This window comes from Suricata suricatta, chromosome 15, assembly GCF_006229205.1.
Source record: "Suricata suricatta isolate VVHF042 chromosome 15, meerkat_22Aug2017_6uvM2_HiC, whole genome shotgun sequence".
NCBI lineage: Eukaryota > Metazoa > Chordata > Mammalia > Carnivora > Herpestidae > Suricata > Suricata suricatta.
This window is the reverse complement of record NC_043714.1, coordinates 17,478,094-17,500,545: the sequence shown is the minus strand read 5'-3', so window position 1 is coordinate 17,500,545 and position 22,452 is coordinate 17,478,094. Positions and strand designations below refer to the sequence as shown.

The window sequence follows — 22,452 nt, the reverse complement described above, 5'->3', positions numbered from 1 at the left end:
GTTCTAAATATATCTATCAGTTCCATCTCTTCCAATGTGTCGTTCAGGTCCATTGTTTCCTTAGTGATTTTCTGTCTGGTTGATCTATCCATTGCTGTCAATGGAGTATTAAAGTCCCCTGCAATTAGCACATTTTTGTCAATAATATTGTTCTTTCTGTGATTAATTGTTTTATGTATTTGGGCGCTCCCAAATTTGGTGCATAGATATTTATAATTGTTAGCTCTTCCTGATGGAGAGATCCTGTAATTATTATATAATGTCCTTCTTCATCTCTTGTTACTGCCTTTACTTTAAAGTCCAGTTTGTCTGATATTAGTATGGCTACTCCAGCTTTCTTTTGGCTTCCAGTTGCCTGATAGATATTTCTCCATCCCTTTACTTTCAACCTGTAGGTGTCTTCTGGTCGAAAATGCGTCTCCTGTAGACAGCAAATAGATGGGTTTTGTTTTTTGATCCATTCTGCTACACTGTGTCGTTTGCTTGGAGCATTCAGTCCATTTACATTCCATGTTATTATCGAAAAATGTGGGTTTAGAGTCATTGTGTTCTCCCTAGAATTCATGTTTATAGTGGTGTCTTTGGCACCTTGCATTCTTTGCGATCTTTCCCTCATAAGTCCCTCTTAGGATTTGCCAATGGGGTCTTTTATTTAGTCATTACTGTATCTCTGGAATTTAGTTCAGCAGTTAGCATGGTGTATATACCTAATATTTCTTAAAGGAAAAGAAAATGTCTTCAATCCAGACATTTGAGTTCAAATTGCTTGGCAAGCCCTATGTCTTTAGAATCTCATCATTCTTGAATGCAAAATACAACTATAAGTAATGCTAAACATAGCTCTTTAAAAAGAATACAGAGTAATAAACTGAGGAGAATGGATTCAAATATTTACTGAATACTACTACCATGAGCCTCATATAATGTTAGGGACTTTCATTTTTTTTTATTTTTTTAATGTTTATTTATTTTTGAGAGAGAGAGAGAGAGAGAGAGAGAGAGAGAGAGGGAGTTCAAGTGGGCGAGGGGCAGGGAGAGGGAGACACAGAATCAGAAGCAGGCTCCAGGTTCTGAGCTGTTAGGACAGAACCCGACATGGGGCTTGAACTCACAGGCTGCAAATCTTGACCTGAGCCAAAGTCAGCCACTTGATGGACTGAACCACCCAAGCACACCTGTTTTAAATTTTCATTAAAATTTTTTAAATGTTTATTTATTTTTGAGACAGAGAGAGAAAGCAATCTCAAGGCTAGGGACTTTCAAATCTATTCTCTTATTTAAGGCTCATGACCCTATGAGTCAGGGAGAGCTAGTACTCTCATATTTGTGGATGAGAGTCACGCAGGTTTGGAACTCAAGTTTCTTATCTTCAAAGCCAGTATTCTCTTTATTATTTTTAAATTATTTTATAGTTTATTTTTTTTTTGAGACAGAGACAGAGCATGAGTGGGGGAGGGGCAGAGACGGAGGGAGAAACAGAATCTGAAGCAGATTCCAGGTTTTGAGCTGTCAGCACAGAGCCCAGTGTGGGGCTTGAACCCATGAACTGTGAGATCGTGACCTGAGCAGGAGCCAGACGCTTACCTGGCTGAGCCACCCAGGCGCCCCCCAGTGTTCTCTTTCTAGCTTCACGTTTCTTCCCTTCTGTGCTCAGTATTTCCCTCAAAGACATAGAGCCAAACTAGTCTGCACTACAGTGATGCAAATTAAATGTCCATCTGACTCCTCTGTTTCTAACCTTACAGAAAGATCAAATCACATGCAATTAATAATAAAGCGCTCATTGCCTTATACCACTTAAATAAGATGTGATGACACTGGGTATTGAAAAAGTCTCTTCTTTCCTGAATCAATTTAAAAGGATAACTATATTCCTATCGTCATTGTTAGTGACTTGCTTCGAATATATATTAGCAGCATTGAAACTGACCTTGCCCTAGGGATCTGTTTTCAGAAGTTGAGGTTATGCTTTGGGGACATTCATAAAAATATATACGAATTATATGAATGTTTAAGTTTGTCACAGATGTGCACTTTTATAGGTTCCTATAACTTACATGGTCTTCATTATCTCTGATATTTATACTATTTTTCAGTATGCTGAATTAAATCTCTCATGGTGGCTATGCAATAAGTAAATATTTTATCAAGCTTATAGCATGGGTCCCCTGCCTGCTTGTTCAACAGACCATTCACCAGTAATGTGAATATCTGAACCAAGGAAAACAGTACTCCTGTGAGCTAATGGCTCCTGAGGCAAAATTTAAAAGAAAAAACAACAACAAAGGCTGATGTTGTGAAAATGAGTTTCTCTGCCTTTGGCAAACTCATGCCCACATGATTAAAGTAAATCAAAGTATATTCTATTTTATATATGCCCATAGAAGACCATATAATTTGTTCAAGTAATATTATCCTCATCAATTAATCTCTTTTACCGAGTTTTCCCTTGATTATAATCCAAATCCTTAACATTGTAATTCATGTTCTCCTCTCTCATTTATCAGTGAAGATGAAAGTTTAATAAAAGTCTGTTCTCTGTACCTTCATAATTTAACACATAACCACTTCTATCATCTTCACAGCTACCCTTAAGGTCAATTCACCATCATCTTTCAACCTGGGTCACTGAAGTAGCTTCCTCACTGGTCGCTCTGCTACTGTCCTTGTCCCCAGTGATGCTTTATTCAACACTGCAGCCTAAGGCAGCTTTCAACCGGAAGGCCAGATCAGGCTGTCCTCTGCTCCGTGGCTTCATTAGAAATGCGAGGTTCTTTCAGTGGTCTGGCCTCATGCCCTGCCAGCCATGGGGGGCTCTTTGCTACCCCAAGAGCATATGACACCTGTTCCCATGTCAGAGTCTGGAACACCCTTTCCCAAATATCCCTTTGCCCCTTCAGGTCTTTGCTCTCCTTTTAGGTAAGGCTTTCCTCGCTTGTTAAAAATCTGCAACCTCTCACCTGCCTTTTCATTGTTATCCTTTGTTCTCTTCTATTTCTCTTCATACATTCATATGATTTCTTCTAGTTTATTATCAAATTAACTTATTAATCTTGATTATCTATCTCTCCCCACTTGAATTATCAGGTCCAGGAGGGATACGTTTGTTTAGTACTCTGCTGTATCCAACTCCTAGAATAGTGCTTGGCCGTAAGTAGGTATTTAAGAAAGTTTTGATGAATGTATGATGCTTATTTATCAATTCCTAAATCAGATCATGGGTTAAATGAATGTTTATTGGGTCCCTATTTATCATAATAGACATTAGAAATATGAAAATAAGTAAGGGGAGCCTGGGTGGCTCAGTCGGTTAAGCGACCGACTTCAGCTTAGGTCATGATCTCACGGTTCATGAGTTGGAACCCGGTGTTGGGCTCTGTGCTGACAGCTCAGAGCTTGGAACCTGCTTCACATTCTGTCTCCCTTTCTCTCTGCCCCTCTTCTGCTTGTGCTCTGACTCTCTCTCTCTCTCTCTCTCTCTCTCTCAAAAATAAACATTAAATTAAAAAAAGAAAATAAATAAAAATCTTTCTCACTCCTGAAGAAGCTTATACCTTCTACCTTATACATAGAATCCTCACATTTATGAAAAAACAAGAGATAGAAAAGTAAACTGCTAAAGATTTCTTGAGTTGGTAGATACATTTTAAACCTATTTATGACAACGTTGAAATGGTAGAGAAGTAATGATAACTTGCAGCATCTAAAAGATAGACATTAAACCCAAATATTTCTATTTCTCTGATTGTATGTTCTAAAATATTCCCTTTGTTTGGCTTAATGATGGCAAATGCTAAATCAAAGGGATACTTTTCAATCCTTCAATTCAATTCATAAAGCAACATATTTGCAACATTAGTTACAACTATGTTCTGTTGAAATTCTCTCCTTCATTCCTCACACCAGGTTTGTTTTTCCTTCTATTCTTGTAACCATAAAACCATTTTGCTTATTGACTATATACGCTTAATTGATGTTTGTTCATTTATTTCCTTGAATAAAATACTACCTTTTTCATTCCAGGCACTTGAAAAGGGTTAGCCATCTTGGAAATTGTACAGGATGAATAAATGAATCAATAGTTAATGTAATTATATTTGTACATATTAAAATTTGACACTCAAATGTAATGATTTTCAATTTTCATCATTAAGCTAGGAAAAATGTAGAAAATGTATATATACCTTCAGGATTAAATTATAGATTTTTTTCAATTATTGCCAATTCAAATAATTATGTTTTTCTCAATTGGTTTGGATCTAAACTTTACATAATGTGAAAATAACTTAGGTTTCCTCTCTTTCTTCATGGCTGTAAATACTTGTAGTCATTGCCTGCTAATTATTCTCTACAGGATCAACTGAAGATGAGGAGTGAAAACTCAGTTCAATCAGTTTTGTTATATAATTGCAATATATTTCTGTAAAAGGCTCAGAGGTCACAGAGTTTAGCCACGATAGTGAGTTGTATTAGGGCAGTCCTTTCATTTAAGAAAAACTGACATGAAAAAAGCAGCAAAAAGGACAAATATTCAACATTCCCACTTATATAAAGCACCAAGTATAGGCACCTGCAGAGAGACAGAGGTGGAACAGAGGTTACCATGGACTGGAGGAGTAAGAATGGGGAGTTACTGGTTAATGAGTATGGAGTTTCTGTTTAGATCTAGGATGAAAGAGTTCTGGGGCTGGGTGGTGGACATGGTTGTACAACACTGAGAAGGTACTTAATATCTGTAAATTGGTGAAATGACAAACTTTATGGCATGTATATTGTGCCATAATAACAGAAAAAAAAAGAAAACACTGACTATAGTACAAAATTTGATGCATACACTCAAGAAAAGTTTTGAAGGCCAAACTAATAGATAAAAATAAAAGTGCAGAATTACCTGTAGATTCAAATTATGTATATTTTCCATCACTTTAACAATTGGTTATTATTTATTTTACCCTAAACATAATATCTTATATAAAACAATTTGAACTGTCAAATATGCTGGTATCAAACGTATGCAATATGTCGTTGTTTGATGTCAAAGAAATTCTATGAAACATTCAACTACTTACTTGCAACCAGTGGCTCCTCTTCTGATGGTTTAAAGTAAAAAGAAACTTTTTCCAAATCAAATAGTGCAACCAGTGTATCTTCTAACATGGCTTGTTCATCTGTCTAGAAAGAAAGAAAATAGAAGATATGATTGGATTGCAAAGGATAGAACATCTCATCACACCACATTTCCAGACCAAAACTTAGCTTCATTTGTGTTGTATTTACATGCAAACCAAATTATCAACACTTATCTAAGAATTTACTGCCCACAATGAAATTAACAAATCCCTCAAAGTTACAACTCTCTTTAATAGTTTCATATTTTTCCTTTTCCATACTATTTAAATGGTTCTACACAACTTTTCAGTCTATTTTGGAGCTAGATTCAAACTGTGTTGATTTTTATTATTTACAAACAAATGTGTAAATAATACAATAAGCATGCTATCTGCCTCTAAACTTCTATAATCTTAAAAATGTAACAGCTAAAAGGCAGGAATATTGTTTTATTAAAAAGCCACTGTGCACAGTTTCCATCCTGTTTTGCAATAAGACAACCTATGCATTATTCATTTTGCAACCCCGTAGAGTGGTGATGAAAGCAATTTGCATGTATGCAGTGATTTTTCTTCCAAAGAGCTTGGGGACAAGAATCGTTTTTATTTCACTTGCCTTTCTGAGGCCTTCCTGAATATAGAGTCTTATGACTATGAAATCTAATTTGATTTTACCATTCCTTTCATTCTAAGAGCACATTATTCTACAGCTGAGGTAGGTAAGGCCCTGATGTGGTAACAAGTTCTGCAGCAATATTAAATTTCTAATACTACATTCTGGCCTTTTGGTTAGTGTTTTGTGCACGATCTAGAGTCTTTTATTAATTTCCTCCTGAAAGAAATTTAGCCTTATCATACACAGTTTATCTTTTAAAGGTAACATTTGTCTCAAGACTATCAACTATCCTTTTAAATAATGATTTTTTTTCAAAAGAAATCATTATTAATGTGTTTTAAGACATAAGGAGTTGTTATCCATGAATAAGAAGAACAGGAACTGTTTACAGAGTGAAACAGAACTCTTCATAAAGTCATTTTGTTTGTTATGTAAATCAACTTTTTAACACAAAATAATAAAAATTCAAAATCTGATCACAATAAAGAACTCAATCTCACATTCCAAAGTCATTAGGATTGAATGATTTGTAATACAAATAGTTCATATCTTGATTGTACAAAATGACACCTTTATGATGATTTCAATGCTCATTTGATATTATACCTTGTTTTCTATAGAAATGACTCCTAGGCAGGCTGTCAGTTATGACATTAGGGATATTAAATCGTTTTTACAGCATTTTAGTATTGACACTCTGTGTTCTCCACTACCAACCAATATTCACAAAACTCATGAAGAACTAAAAAGATTTTGGAAATATGTCTGGTAACTACTACAAATAAAGGCAAACTTCAGTTGGGGGTAGCAGCTAGACTAAAATTTGGTGGGTGGTGAAGTGTAAAATTTGTTCCTCATACCTCGATATCTACCTAATATTACTCATCAGTTACTACATATTTTTCATCAGGTACTTTCTACTGTAAATTTTTACATAGTTGTGATATTCATCATCATAATTCTCCAAATTACATGTCTCTAAAAGTGTGGAAAGACCATTATATTTTTTCTGTACTTCAAAACATTTTTTAAAAAAGATTATCTTGTGCTCACTTTGGCAGCATGTATCCTAAAAAAAAAAGATTATCTTGTTTGAGAAAGCAATAATACCCCAGTAGTGATGATCACAGCTGTTCCCCAAATCTCAGCTTATAAATGCTATTTTCCCCCAAATAAACCAGAAATCTTTGTAGAAATAGCTAGTTTCAAGCCCAGGCCAGAGAAAGTACAGAATATCTTGAGGTGCCAGAAAATAAAAAAGAGCTCAAAGAATGATAACACTTGTGGCAGTTATAAGAATTTGTGCTTTAAATACTTCCATTTCATTAGGCTTTGTACTCATGTAGTTTTCTATAGGTATGTTGTATTTTCGGTAAATATGGTTTAAAACATGAAATGTCCACACCAAATGAGTCGTACTAAAGTAGTACTGAGGAAATAAATTAAATAATGATTTTAACAAGACATACACATTTTAAAAAGTTGGTGTAAGCATACAGCCATTTGTGGGGGGGGCGCAGCATGAGTACAGGGTGAAGGAGATAGTCCACTGTGTGAAAAAGAATCACTAAATCAAACTCCAGATCCCAACCAAAGATGTACAGCATGGAAAGCAAAAAGTTAAGAGAAATATCACTTTTGCACCTTGGTTTGGTACTTAATAAAGTGTATGGTACACAGTAAGTGCTGGATAAATGTTTATTTTAGTAAACTGTTAATTTTTAAAGTCCTTTGAAGCAGCAAAAGTATGCCACAAACTTGGAACTGGAAGGACAGGGCTGAAGCATCAGCATTTTCCCAACTGAGAAGAACATACACAAGGAAAAAAATGTCCCAAACAGGCAGTCCTCTGACTGCACAGTGCAAGCCCTGATGCTCTAGCAGATGTGGCTAAAGTGATATGTGAGTGACCACGAATTGTGCTCAGAGCCCAGGGGCACGCAGACTGCTGGTGTCCCACATACTGTGCTCATAGCCCAGGGGCACGCAGACTGCTGGTGTCCCACGGACGGTGCTCAGAGCCCGGGGACACGCAGACTGCAGTGTCCCACGACTGTGCTCAGAGCCCGGGGACACGCAGACTGCCAGTGTCCCACGGACGGTGCTCAGAGCCTGGGGACATGCAGACTGCTAGTGTCCAACAGACTGTGTGCGGAGCCCGGGGTCGGGCAGACACACTGACTGCGGTGCAGGCAGCTCCCAGAGAATTTTTTACATTCCTAGAAGGCTTTTAGGCACTTCTTACAGTGACGGAAAAAATATGGGTTTCTTTGACTTTTTTAAAGCAAACTTTGGATATTTTTAAATCAATTCTACAAAGTTAAGGGTTTCAAAAGACTAAGGAAAAAAATATAATTCACATACTATAAGAGCCCCCTAGGGGCGCCTGGGTGGCTCAGTCGGTTAAGCCTCCGCCTTCGGCTCAGGTCAGATCTCACATTCGTGGGTTCTAGCCCCGCGTCAGGCTCTGTGCTGACAGCTAGCTCAGAGCCTGGAGCCTGCTTCTGGTTCTGTGTCTCCTTCTCTCTCTGCCCCTCCCCCTCTCATGCTCTGCCTCTCTCTGTATCAAAAATAAATAAAACATTAAAAAAAAAAAAGAGCCCCCCCCTTAAAGTGTGTAAGCTCAGGGCTTTTAGGGCGCACACAGAGTTGTATAACTATCACCATAGTCTAATTTTAAGGGTTTTTTAAAAAAATGTTTTATTTATTTTTGAGAGAGAGAGTGACAGAGGATGAGTGGGAGGGGCAGAGAGAGAGGGAGATACAGAATCTAAAGCAGGCTCCGGGTTCTGAGCTGTCAGCACATAACCTGATGCCGGGCTTAAACCAACGAATGTGAGATCATGACCTGAGCTGAAGTTGGACCACAGTCTAATTTGAGAATATTTGCACCACTGCACAAAGAAACTCAGTACCCATTAGCATTCACTCCCGCTATCCTTTCCCCCAGTCCTGAGCTCTAGGCAATCATTAGCCTACTTTCAGTCTCTGAAATTTGCCTATTTCACATATTACAGAATAATGGACTCAAATAATATGTATCTTTTGCAGCTGGCTTATTTTACTTAGCATAATATTTTCATGTTGTAGCCTGAGAATATTTGTATACAAGTTTTTGTGAAAATAAAAGTTTTCATTTTTCTTGGATATTATTATACAGGAGTAGAATTTCTGGGTAATATGGGAATTCTATGTTTAACATTTTGAAGATGTGCTATACGTTTTTCCAAAATGGTTGCACTGACTTCAGTGTCCATCAACAACAAATGGATAAGGAAGATATGACGCATCACTTCTCCCTCTCCCTCTCTCTCTGTCACACACACACACACACACACACACACACACACACACACACATACTACTCAGCAATAAAAAAGGTGAGATGTTGTCATTCATGACAACATGGATGGACCTAGGGGATATAATGCTATGTGAAATAAGTCAGATTGAGAAAGACAAATACCAAGTGATATGTGGAATCTAAAGAACAAAACAAATGAATAAACAAACAAAAGACAAATCAGGCCTATACATACCAGAACAAACTGAGAGAGAAGGGGGTGGTGGGATGGGCAAAAGGGATAAAGGGACATAGGAGACATAGACTTCTAGTTGTGGAATAATAAGTCATAGGAATAAAAGGTACAGCATAAGAAAAAATAGAAGGCATAGCATAGGGAGTTCAGTCAGTAGTACTGTAATAGTGTTGTATGGCGACAGTTGTGTCACTTGTGGTGTGGGCAGCACAACATATAGAGAAGTTGGATCATTATGTTGTACACCTGAAACTAATATAACATTGTGTGTCAACTATATTCAAATAAAAAATACATGGAAATTTTTTTTAAATGGCTGCACTATTTTACACTCCCACCAGCAATGTATGAGGGTTATAGTTTCTCCTTACCAACACTTGTGATTGTCTTTTGGATTATAGCCACCCACGTCACAAGTGTCCTAGTATCTTATTGTAGTTTTCAGTTGCATTTCCACAATGGCTAAATCATGTGGATCATCTTTTCATGTGCTTTCTGGCCATTTTGTATCTTCTTTCGAGAAACACCTATTCAAATCCTTTGTTTGCTCTTTTAATCGAGTTGTCTTTCTATTAAGTGTTAAGAATTCATTATAGGGTCTTGGGGCACCTGGGTAGCTCCACTGGTTAAGTGTCTGACTTTTGATCTCAGCTCAGGTCATGATCTCACAGTTTGTGAGCCCCCATTGGGCTCTGCACGGACATGTGTGGAGCCTGCTTGGGATTCTGTCTCTTCTCTGCCCTTCCCCTGCTTGTGCTCTCTCTGTCTCAACCTCAAAATAAATTTAAAAAACAATAAAAAAGAATTCTTCCTAGAGTCTGGATATATAAGTTATAAATATTTTCTCCCATTCCTTGGGATTTCAAACAAAATCAAATTTAAAGTAAAAGTATTAGCACTTGATGGAACAATGGCAGTTTTAGAGGAAGAGTAGAACAGAAATGAAGCCTCATTCATCCACCCATTTAACAAACACTTAATGCTACCATGTGTTAGGAAGTAGGCTTCCTTTCTTAATGTCATTTCTATTTGATAGGAAATGATTAACATTTATTTTGTTTTTAAACATTTCCCAATGTGCCTTACTTCAAAATTTTCATTAGTTAAATCTTTCTTAGTTTTATTAGCAACCAAATAAGAAATTGATCACCCACATGGAGTGTATAGAATCTTTTCAAAAGAATCTAATTTTGTTACTTTGAAGTACACTCAGGTGGACTTCCTTACCTTATCATTCCAGAACCTTCTATGACTGTGCATTACTGCAATTACCTCCCTATATTCATTATCATTGAAGAAAAAGATTTTGATACATAAATTCACATACATTTGTTTAAAACCTCAACCATGTTACTTGGTAGCCACATATTCTATGTGTACTTTAATAGGTGACACAGGATCTCACATTTAAAATCACAATTCTATTTAATGAACACCTTCAGCTTATATGTAAGAGTGAACATATTTACCTTTAAACATCATGACAACTATCAGAACCACAGAAAGTATACGTTAAAAGACTACTTTAATTTATCAAATATTTTGATGCTTTCTTTGTACGCACTGTGGGAAATGGATGCATAAATATGGAATATTCTACAATAATTAAGGCAGTGTTCTTAGAGTGAACAGGACAAACATGATACAAAAGAAGAAAATAAAATCATTTAATATGCAGAATTTTTAAACAGATTGCCTGAAAGTAAGGCATGTGAGTTGTCAGATCTTGTCTATCAAGCAGGATCTAGAATATTAGCCTCAATGGGAGCGTGGGTTTCATGGCAGGCTATTTCTCCTGGACTGGAAATAAGGAACCACAGCAGAAAGACCCTCTTTCCTCTGATGATCCTTCTGTCAGTGCTAAGGGGTACAGCAGTTAGTAACAGATGGAGGCTTTCTCAGCAGCCTGAGAATAAATAAAAATCCGAAAAGAAGGCATACCTTCTACATACTTACTAAAACCACATTTGCCTGTGGAAAAATGCACTCTTTTAAAGTAGCTGACTGAGTGCTAATACATAATGAATAACCACTTCTTATTTGGGGAACATGCTACGAGGTGTGTTACAGTTACCACAGACAGTGAGAGGCATTGTGATTCCTTACCAAGTTTGGTGACAGGAGTGACTGAAAGTGAAAAAGGACACCTGCGTTCGCTATCTGGTCCAGCCACCTTCTGCTGGCTTCCCCGGTGTCCATCTCATTGTCTTTGCTGTTGTCGAACATCTGGTTTAAGGCTGCCATGAGCTGCTCAGAGAAGGCACAGACTGTGGCCACAAGACTCTGACAGAAGACCATGTCTCTTCGGAGCTGTGTCTCGCTGTCTGTAATCCAGGAGAAAATAAAGACAGTTTAGAAAAATGTCACAGGTGAATAAAACCAATTCATTAAGCATTTATATTTGCTGTTATTTCATCCTTTCACTAAACTCACCCCATGTGAAAAATGTGAATCGAGCTCTACTACTGGGCATACACTTAAGCAATATGCTTTTTAGAAAATATTAAATGCCAGAAATTTTTTAAACCATTGAAATAGCTTTTCTTAACTGATACTTTATTTTGCAGTGTTTGAATTGTTCTATAAAACCCAAGGGGAAAAAGGTTATTGACATTTTTTTCTGATAGAACACAATTTGTATTTGTGTGATGATACTTCCTAAGGAAATTCAAAGGCCAGTTTTTTCAGTGTGTGCTGGCAAATGAAAACTGGAATGTAAGTAATACCTAATTTTTTAAATGATCTACTTTTGTTAACATGAAATGCACATGGAGAGAAGAGTATTGATGTCTGATTATTTATACAATAAGCAGATCTGGATCTCTTGGATTTACCTCTTAAACTTCATGAGTTGTAAACATGTCCAGTTTATAAATTCTTATATTCCTTTGAAATAAGCAATGTATTTACAGGTTTAACATACATAGATTTTCACCAGGATTCTTATTCCGCAGTTGGTTGGATTTTTGATGGACCACACTGAAGGTATGTTTACCTTTTGCCTTACTGCTCTGGGGGCCTCTGTTTTTTTCCAAGTGGAAAAAGCTTGCCTCTGAGAACCTAATCACAGAGACTCACTCCTTTGGGTGTCTGGACACATACAAACTCCATGAACTTATGTAAATATAAGCCATACATTCTGTGCATTGAAAAATCACTTATACTAGAAGAATAATAAAAGTAAAAATGCTCATATTCTTAAAAGTGTAGTGAATATCTGAAGGGTTCAGAGTTTTTTGAAACGAAGAAGCATTGTCAACTACTGTAAAACATAGATATAAATGTTGCCATTGTTTGGAAATGAGTTCTTGCTTTATTGATAAAAGGCATGATTTTTAAGTTGTTTACCAAGAACAGTGATCATGTTTTTAATAACTATCAAAGGCATGTGAACACAAAATGTAATTGCTGTGTTGCCTACATTCACTATTAGTAAAAGTTACTCTTAAAATTTTTATTAGAAAAAGGATTGAATATTTAAAATATTTAATTTTGTAATGAAAATATTCCTTTACTATACAAACTTGCTGCTTTACAAGGTCAAAATGGTCGAATATAGCAATTCCCTATGGTTCAACTTATTAAGTTAATCAACAACATATGTAAGACGTTTCCCTTAAGTAATTATATACCATGTGTCTCATTCAAATAGATGGAAAGGAGTGTTTTACAGGTAACTATGATACAGCTAAACTGGAGAAACACTGTCCAAGCCTCAATTAAGAGAAAAGCAAAACATCTATATTCTTTTGCACAATTTCTAACAAAGTGTAGACATTCAACAACTATTTACTAAATTAATAAATGAAAATGATGAACCAGTAGAGCAACTAACAAACAAATTAAGTGGAATGGAAATGTATGAGTTCATTCTCTGACTTCTTGAAATGCCTGGATTTAGTTTAACCTCGAAGGACAATTCAGATAGCTTGGTAGCTAAAATGTGCAGCTGCAGTACTAAGTTCAAGACTGAAACCACATAAAATTGCCCTATATATTTTCTTGTACATTCTTGCTTTGTTTTTCTGTTGTCCTATAGCAAAGCAGAAAATCTGGGAAATTAAAAAAATACTCCAGTAATTTTAGCAGGAATGCTCCCACCTATAACCTGAGAATAATTTCATAATAAAAATTGAGTTGGAAAGAAATGCTTTATATGAAGAATGGAAAGCTGACGTTGAGGGAAGGAAGGATTCAGTTCCACTGAGAACTTTAGAAAAGATCACAAGGGTTAATAACTTTGTCACTAGGAGAAATAATTATCTTCAAGTTGCTTTTGAGAAGATATGCTCAAATTTTTTCCCTTTTTTAAACTTAGAAAGAATACTTAGATGTTTATTCTACACTCCGCTACTATACTGTACATTTAAAGCAAAATAAATTTTTCATTGAACCTGATTATCAAATCCGATAATGATCACACAAAGTTGTATTTGTTCATTAATTCAAACTTCTCACACTGAATACAGCACAGGAATTAAACATGGCTCCAATTACCAGGGGTATGAAGACATCCAAGTTGAGGCCTTGGCCATGTCTGTGCTCACAGAACAGTAACAGAAGTTGACATGCAAGATGTCCTTGGACCAAAAGGCCATTTAAATTTCAAACCAACATAGTTTTAAATAAAAAATATCTTATAAATGCTTACTATTTCATGAGGTGATTTTCAGTTTACTATTTTCAAATAGGTAAATGGCTTGTTTGCATAAACTTCAATATCACATCATATTGAGATTTTCGCGTAACTTTTACACATTATCGTTTCCTGGTGAGTAACAATGGTAGAAAACTCAGAGTGGCAGAAAGGGGTCTTTGCAATCTATCTATTCTCAAGTTATGTTGACAGCTTATAAATGCATTACTTCCGTCCAATCATCTCTACACCAGCAACAATCTTCACAGGCTTGTTGTGAGAATACAAAAAATCAATGTCTCTGAAAGCAGCCAGGATCCTGGCTGTATAGACCTCTCCTCTTTGAGCCACACTATTGCCCAGATTCCTCAAATGCTAAATGCCCTTATAAATGCTCTTAAAGCTCACAGTTTTTGACCCTCTGGTTGTGGACACTTCCCCACTCTTTCCATCAGCAAACTTTAAGTCATCCTTAAAAGTCAATTCCTTGAGCTACTAAGACCCATTGAACTTAAGAAATATTATCTGCCCTGGTGAAATTTCTCCTGTCTTTCAGTAAGTATCCTGTACTTCTTGATCTGCCACCATAGGCCTGGAGGCATCCCTGTACAAGATGGCCAATTACTCAGCACTGTGAGTCTGTTTACACGTTTGGGTTCCCCAAGAGACCATCAGTACATCAAGACCAGGGGAAGTGGCATATAATGTGAATTATGCTCATAAACGTAAAGATAAATAATCTGATTTCATCTACCCATTACACCCATTTTAAACCTTATAACCCTAGGTATCAGATTCCAATATATACTATGAGTATTTCTATTTTTCAGACCTACAATAAAGATAAACGAGATAAAGCACTTATTGAAGTGAAATTGCACAGCATGATTATTGTGATTCTTCTTTTCTCCAGCATCTAGCAGGGTGTCTGGCACTGAGTGGAGCTCAGTTCTATTGCTAAATGGGTAAGAAACCACATGATGAACAAAGACACCAAATAAGCAAACTCTCAGCAAAACCCGATAGGTCTTTTCTTATAATTATGCAGCTGTTCAAAATTCACAAGTGTCCATCCTTCCCAAAACTATTCTTATTCCTCATTTTTATCAATAAGAACTACAGGAAGAACAACAACAGCTGCTTCTAGCTTCTGGCAAAAGAAGAAAGGCACGGAGAGCTGTTTTTTTGGTGACAGTTTGTTTATTGCTTTCGCAGAGTAAGAATTCTCTTGTAGTGGGAATATGCTCGAAACAAATGAATGTTTTACTTATCAAAGGCTTCCGTTTCATTCCAGTATTTAAGCACCTACTTAAAATCACCTTCTACAAACATGTTTTAAAATAGTAACACTTCATTTACTCTCCACTGTTTAAAAAGCTCAAATTCCATAGCTGGTCTAAAAAAGAATGAGATGGTTTCTAGACACACAAGTAACCCTAGTCATTATTCTGAGACTGCAGGGAAAATAAATTAAAGAAAAAAAGTAACAACAAAGAAATAAAAGAGAGATTAGAGAGAGAGACAGAGACAGAGACAGAGAGGGAAAGAAAAAGAGAGAGAGAGAGAAGGATAGGAATAAAGGTGAGTTAAAGACAGTATCTAGCAGACACAATCTAATCTCCCTTTACAAATGGAGAGCATAATTCTGTAGCCAACAATATGGAGTAATTTGGCTGCATTCTGATGCTACCCTATGTATAAGGGGAAAGAAGGGGTGAGTAAATAAAGTAAGAAAAAGCAGAATGATGATGGGAATAGAAAAATTAAACTGAAATCAAAAGAAGGATCTACAAGAACAGCCATTTGAATGCTAATGAATAAAGCAATGTGTTCCAGGACCATTTCTGGAAGTAGCATAACTAAATTTGAATTTCATCTGCCACTTACTATTAATGCAATTACTCAATAAGGCATCTAATCTTCCAGATGCTCAAAAATATGTATTGAATGATACCATTTAGTAGTTATTATTAATTAGCCTGAACATTAATTTTTTCACCTTTAAACCTATGGAAAAATAATACCATTTTCATAGAGTGATTGTCAGGACCCAAGAAATCCATAAATATGAGGTCTGTCAACTGTGCTGTTATTAGTAAAACTAAGATATTTTGTTATTATTACTCAGTCAAAAAACAGAAAAACCAGCCAACAAACAAACAAAAAAAAGCTCTCTGGTTAACTTGACTCATTCATTCACTTATAATTTAAATTTTCTAGGTATGAAAGATTGTAAAAGACTCCTTCTCCTAAGTACAGTCCACTTCTTCACCCCTTGAATCTAGCCCACCTACCTCTTGTTCATAAACCAAAGTTAGATGTTTCACAATAAATCCCATTTGCACAATTAACTTTACCAAGACCTGCTTCCTTCCTCCTTTTTAATAATATTCTGTGTATACATATATATAAAAATTAAAATTAAATAAATATATATAACTTAAATATATATATATTTTGAGATTTGTATTTTTTTTTCCTTTTTTTAAGTTTAAATGTTATTTAGTTAACATATAGTACTATGTTGGTTTCAGGAGTAGAATTCAGTGATTCATCACTTACATACAATGGCAAGCGCTCATCACAACTGCCCTCCTTAATACCCCTCACCCATCTAGCCCATCCCCCTCCCACCTCCCTCCATCAGCCTTCAGTTTGTTCTCTTTCAGTAAGAGTCTCCTGTGGTTTGTTTCTCTCTCTTCTCTTCCCCACTTCCGATATGTTCACCTGTTTTGTTTCTTGAATTCCACATGAGTGAAATCATATGGTATTTGTTTTTGTCTTTCTCTGAGTGACTTATTTCTCTCAGCAAAGTACTTTCTAGCTCTATCCACATCATCGCAAATGGCAAGATTCTTTTGGATTACTAACATTCCATTGTGTATATATACTACATCTTCTTTATCCATTCATTACTTGATGGACAATTGGGCTCTCTTCATAATTCGGCTACTGTTGATAATGCTGCTATAAGCACTGGGGTGCATGTATCCCTTAGAATCTGTATTTTTGCATCCTTTGGTTAAATATCTAATAATAAACTTGCTGGATTATAGTTTAGCTCTATTTTTAGTTGAATATATATTTATATACATTTCCATGTTTGTACTATAATTGATGATGAGCATGTTTTGCTTTTACTAAAAATAAGTATTTGTAAAAAAATCTTTCCAAGGCTTTAGAAAGAGTAAGGATCATGTTTCCATCTAATTTGTTGAGGGCATTGATATCATGAGACTTCTAAGGTCATGAGCCACAATAATTTCAAATAGTAAAAATAATGAGAAGTATTACCTGAATATTCAAGAAGAGCCAGGAGTATTCTACACTTCACCTCTGCACAAGAAGAAAACAGAACAGTTAGCTGTTCAGTCTTTTTTTTTTTTCTTTAACACCACATTTTAACTCTGTAGAAAAAAATTAGCACAGTATTACCCCATTAGATAGTAAAAATCCCATTTATTTCACATGTTATTCTTCCTGTCTGCCTATAAATTCTATCCACTGCTCAAGATGTCAACATTTCTTCTAGTTTCAAATTAAATTAGCCTGTGAAATACCCTTCAAATAATGCTACCTTTGTAAGTCATCCTAAAGTGCCATAGTTTGCTTGGTGTTCTCTAAACTCCTATAGTGATTGTGGTCTTGATCAATAAGCTCTCAAACAGTATTTTTTTAGTTACTTAAACTTTTAAATACTACATATGTATTTATAAACTTTATATATAAACATACATAATTTATTATGCATTATATATTAGGATTAGAAATTAATTATATATATTATCCTTGTAAATTATAGTATATATCTATATAATCTCTCTATATACAGACCCTTTTTCCTATGTATACATCAAGATACTGTCCTCAATTGCAGAAAAATACTAACCATGTCCAAATACTCTTCTTCCCAACACGTCTCCAAATAAGAGTAATCTCAAATGTTTGATAAATGATGTGTATTAGCTTCATACTCATTGGCTTACTTCTAATTGGTAAATAGCTTACTTGCAATAAGGAAATATAAAAACATTCAAAGCTTCTTTAGGTGTCCAAGATTATGGAAAATAAAAACGGGTTAGGTTGCATCCTATTCGAGACAGATTCACAATAGAGTCAGAGTGACAAAATACACTGATAAGAAATGTAGGAAATACTTGAGAGGATGTTACATTTTACAAAGAAAATAATAAGAACAAGAGAATTTCAGAGGCAGGAAAGTAAGAGAAAGAGTCAGAAGAACCATCTCTTATAGTCATCACCCTTTAACCATGTGGGATATGGACTAAGACCCCCCAATGGGTGCCTGAAACCATAAATAGTACTGAACCGTAGGTATAGTATGTTTTTTCCTGTACACACATATGTATTACAAAGTTTAATTTACAATTAGGCACAGTAAGAGATTAACAACAAGAGCTAATAATAAAATAGAACAATTACAATAGTCTATATTAAGTTATGTGAATATGGTCTCTCTTTCTCAAAATATCTTACTGTACTGTACTTTACCTACTTCTTGTGATAATGTGAGATGGTAAAGTGCGTACATGATGAGGTGAAGTAGGCACTGTGACATGGAGTAAACCTACTACTAACCTTCTGATGATAAGTCAGAAAGATGATCGTCTGCTTCTGGACTGTGATTGACTAAGGGTCAATGAAACAAGGAAAGTGACACTGTGGATTATGGAGTGACCCTGTACCAGCTTTGTGTATTCAGAAAACTGCTAAAATGCAGTTGACCCTTGAATAACAAAGGTTTGAACTGCACAGGTCCACTCATATGTGGATTTCTTTCAATAAATGCAGTACAGTACTGTAAGTGTATTTTCTCTTCTTCAAGATTTTCTTAACATTTCTTTCCTCAGGTTTACTTTATTTTAAGAATATAGTATTTGATACATATAACACACAAAATATGTATTAACTGAATGTTTATAATAACAGTAAGGCTTCTGGTCAGCAGTAAGCTATTAGTAGTTAGGTTTGAGGGGAGTCAAAAATTATATGCAGATTTTTGACTGTGTAGGAAATCAGTGCCCTTAACCCTCCTCTCATTCAATGGCCAATCATACTTTGACTTCATTGTGCTCATTCATAAGTGATGAGAATACCTATCTCATCTATTTCATGAGTCTGTGTAAGAACAATAAAAGGGGTTATATATTAAAAGCCTTGGATAATTATTTAAAGTACTGTGTCCTTTTGGGATCTTACGGAGGCTTCATTACATGGGCTTGATTGATTAAATCACTGGTTATTGCTGACTGAACTAAATCCCCAGCCCCTCTCCCCTCGGTAGGGAGTGGGGAGGGGAGATCAAAAGTTCCAGCCCCCCTAATCACAGGGCTGGATTCCTTGGCAACCAGCCCCATCAGTAAGGTTTTCCAAAAGTCACCTCACTGACATAATAAAAGATACTTTTATTGTTCTCATCACAAGAAATTCCAAGAGCTTTAGAAAACCTGCCAGGAAAGGGGACAAAGACCAGTATATATTTCTTATTATAAACCACAATGTCAGAGTGTGCTACTCCAGTAAAAATATCATAAGTTGGCTGATAACTGGAGACCATAATTTAGTATAGAGATTAAGCAGGAGACAGGCATCATCTTTGTGACGCTGCACAATGAATCTATCTCCCTAGTGAGTCTGCTGTTTGTTCCGCTCGCTTCTACCCTTAGTTCAGCAGGCCATGTATGAATGAATGACAGTGTGATGTAGTTTAGGAATGGCACTGTAACAGTGTTTCCCATATAAAGATCATATAATTATATATTTTGATATCATATTTGATATACACTTGATAGGATATGTTGAAATCAGAGATGAATGAATGATGAGGTTCAGAACACACTATCCCCAAATATGGCAATGTGGCATACTGAAAATTTCAACATGAAGGAATTTGAAAAAAGGCAGGTGTGCAGAGGGCTCTGCTGCATCCCCGAAGCAGGTCATAAAACCCTCATGTGAGAAGCGCCTTCCCAACCCTGGAGGAAAAGACCATCCTCATCTCAGAACACGGAGGGATACTGACTGGAACAGGCCTTGCTAAGTTTCCCCAGTTTATTATCCTTTGTTCATAGACTTCTGTCCCATCATACTTTTCCCAATGTTTTCTACTGTTCATCAAACTTAGTTTGATGTTTAGCCATTTTTTTCTGGTCTTCATTTCCTTACAAAGGCTCCCATGTAATGTAAAAGATACTAAATAAAGCCTTTTGCTTATTAATTTTTTTTTCTGACTAACTTATAGGATCCCAGCCAGAGAACCTAAAAGGGTAGAAATAAAAAGATTACTTTTTTCCTCCCCTATAGGAACATCAGAATGGGGTTATCCCAGCTACTTATACAAGCCATGAAATTCTAGCAAGGTGACATTATGTTCAATTTCTAGCCACGACATAACCCTTCATCAAGCAATCCCCTATTATAAAGACAGGTGGGAAAGAGAATGAAAATTACTTTAAGTTGAATAGGATAAATTCATGATGAACTGGTGAGGACTGAAGATGAAAATGTAAATTTTTAATTAATTAATTAATTATTTGAGAGAGAGAGAGCGAGCAAGTGCACAAGAGAGCAAGCAAGGGAGAGGAGCTGAGGGAGAGAAAGAGAATTTTAAGCAGTCTCCATGGGCTCAGCACAGAGCCTGACAGTGGACTTGATCCCATAGCCCTGAAATCATGAGTTGGACACTCAACTGACTGAGCCACTTGAGTGCCCCAGAAATGTAAGATTTAAAAAAAAATAAGTATCATTAAAAATTAAGCATTTTATCTTGCATCAGAGTAAGTTTATATGTTAAGGATAAAGCTCCTCAAAAAACAAGAAAAGGTTTAAAGATTTCTCTGTTCTTGATACTGCATTTACTCTAAACAAAATTATAATATGGAAAGAACCCCTCAAAGATGATGAGAACAAGTGCATTTACAACTTCTAGAATTTTATGATATTGGCATTTATTCCACAAAAAAATACTACCTTTCACTCAGTAAAATGTATGTTTAAATTCCTTTAAACCTGGAAGCCTTTAAAAATATATTTACAATTTTTGCTATTCACTCTTTTGGGGGATTTTAAATTTATACTTTTCATTAAATATGATGTTGTGTGTCACAAGTAGTCATTCTTTTTAGCTATAAACTAAAAATATAGCCAAGAAATCGAGCTGTCAAAAACAAGAGATTTCATCACACAGTAGAATTGCCATGATTTATTTGGAGTTCCCATATCTGTAGAAACTTTTCCTTCTACTGATCTCTGAACACTATCTAAGGTGTTATATTTGAGTACATTTCTAGGTGGAAAACTTAGTAACCCCAGAACATATACACATCTGTGGCACTTGGTAAATGAAGAAACGGAGGCCTAAGAGAGTTATGTTACAGGCTCACTCTATCCAGTCTAAGAGCTCTCCTTGTCAGCAAAGTACAGAACTCTCTCTAGTTCACCCTAAAACAAATGGTAGTGACTGGGGTTATGCTGTAATTCTGCTGAATACTATTTACCGTATCCAACTGACACACAAACGACCAAGGAATAAAAACTCAAATGCAGGCATATACTTATTTACTGTACAGGTTTCTCAACCTTAGCTCTATTGATATTTTGGGCCAAATAATTTTTTGTTGTGAGGGACAGTGCTGTACACCATACAACATTTAATAGCATCTTTGGCCTCTGCATACTAGATGCCAGTACCATACTCACCATTGTGACAACCAAAAAATTACCTCCAGACATTGCCAACCACTGGTCGAAATATTGGGAAGAAAATCACTGAATTAGGCATTTTAAAAAATTAAACACATTTCTCATTTCATTTGTTTCACTATAATCATTTTTGGAAACCCTCAGAAATTCCTACATAATACTCTGGCCATAACATGAATTCAGACTCACTAGAATTGTCTTGAAGAATTGCTTCTCCAACTGTAGGTTGTACCAATTAGAGGATGTTGAGTAAGCTATGCCATGGTAGTTAATAACAATAAACTTGGACAAACACTTCCAAAGAGGAAACTTGAAAACAGAAATTACATGATGGTTTTTTTGGGATTTTTTTGTTGTTTTTTTTTCCCCCTAGGAAGTGAGTCTTGGGTTTTTCCCTTATTATTTTCATTACTTTTTTTTTTCTTTCCTCTTCTTTTTTTGGTGGTGGGGGTGGTTATGTTTAAATGAAGTTGCTTTTACAACACCAAAGACTTAATCATCCATTTCCTATATAAAAGGTAGCTACTTTTTTGCATGGATCTCAAGTATATTGTAGTATAGAGGTGGAATTTAAGGAAAGGTATTAAGCAGGCTGTGTTTTAGCTTATGGGCAAGTAACAAATTCTATCATTTATCTTGAATGTATCATAGATAAGCTGCTATATAATGATTGCCACTTCAGATAGCTGTGAAATTAGGTGATTAACTAGTTGTTACTTAACCTTCTAATTTCTGTATAAGTCTAATTACATGAAATAGAAGTTGGGGTTCTGATTTTTTACTTTGCTTATCCATTTGGAGTGTCATTGTAACTACTGTATTATAAATGAT

The 22,452-nt window shown here is 35.7% G+C and overlaps 1 protein-coding gene across 1 annotated transcript in view; it reads right to left on the bottom strand.

Moving 5' to 3' along the window:
* The window catches only part of PREX2 (phosphatidylinositol-3,4,5-trisphosphate dependent Rac exchange factor 2), a 299,116-nt gene that overhangs the window by 79,945 nt on the left and 196,719 nt on the right, over positions 1 to 22,452 (bottom strand). Inside the window, exons 31-33 of the mRNA XM_029923458.1 lie at positions 17,194 to 17,235; positions 11,370 to 11,587; positions 5,070 to 5,172 (exon numbers count right to left, since the gene is read on the bottom strand). Of these exons, the coding sequence (XP_029779318.1) occupies positions 5,070 to 5,172; positions 11,370 to 11,587; positions 17,194 to 17,235 (363 nt within the window). The remainder of the gene's footprint in view (positions 1 to 5,069; positions 5,173 to 11,369; positions 11,588 to 17,193; positions 17,236 to 22,452) is intronic.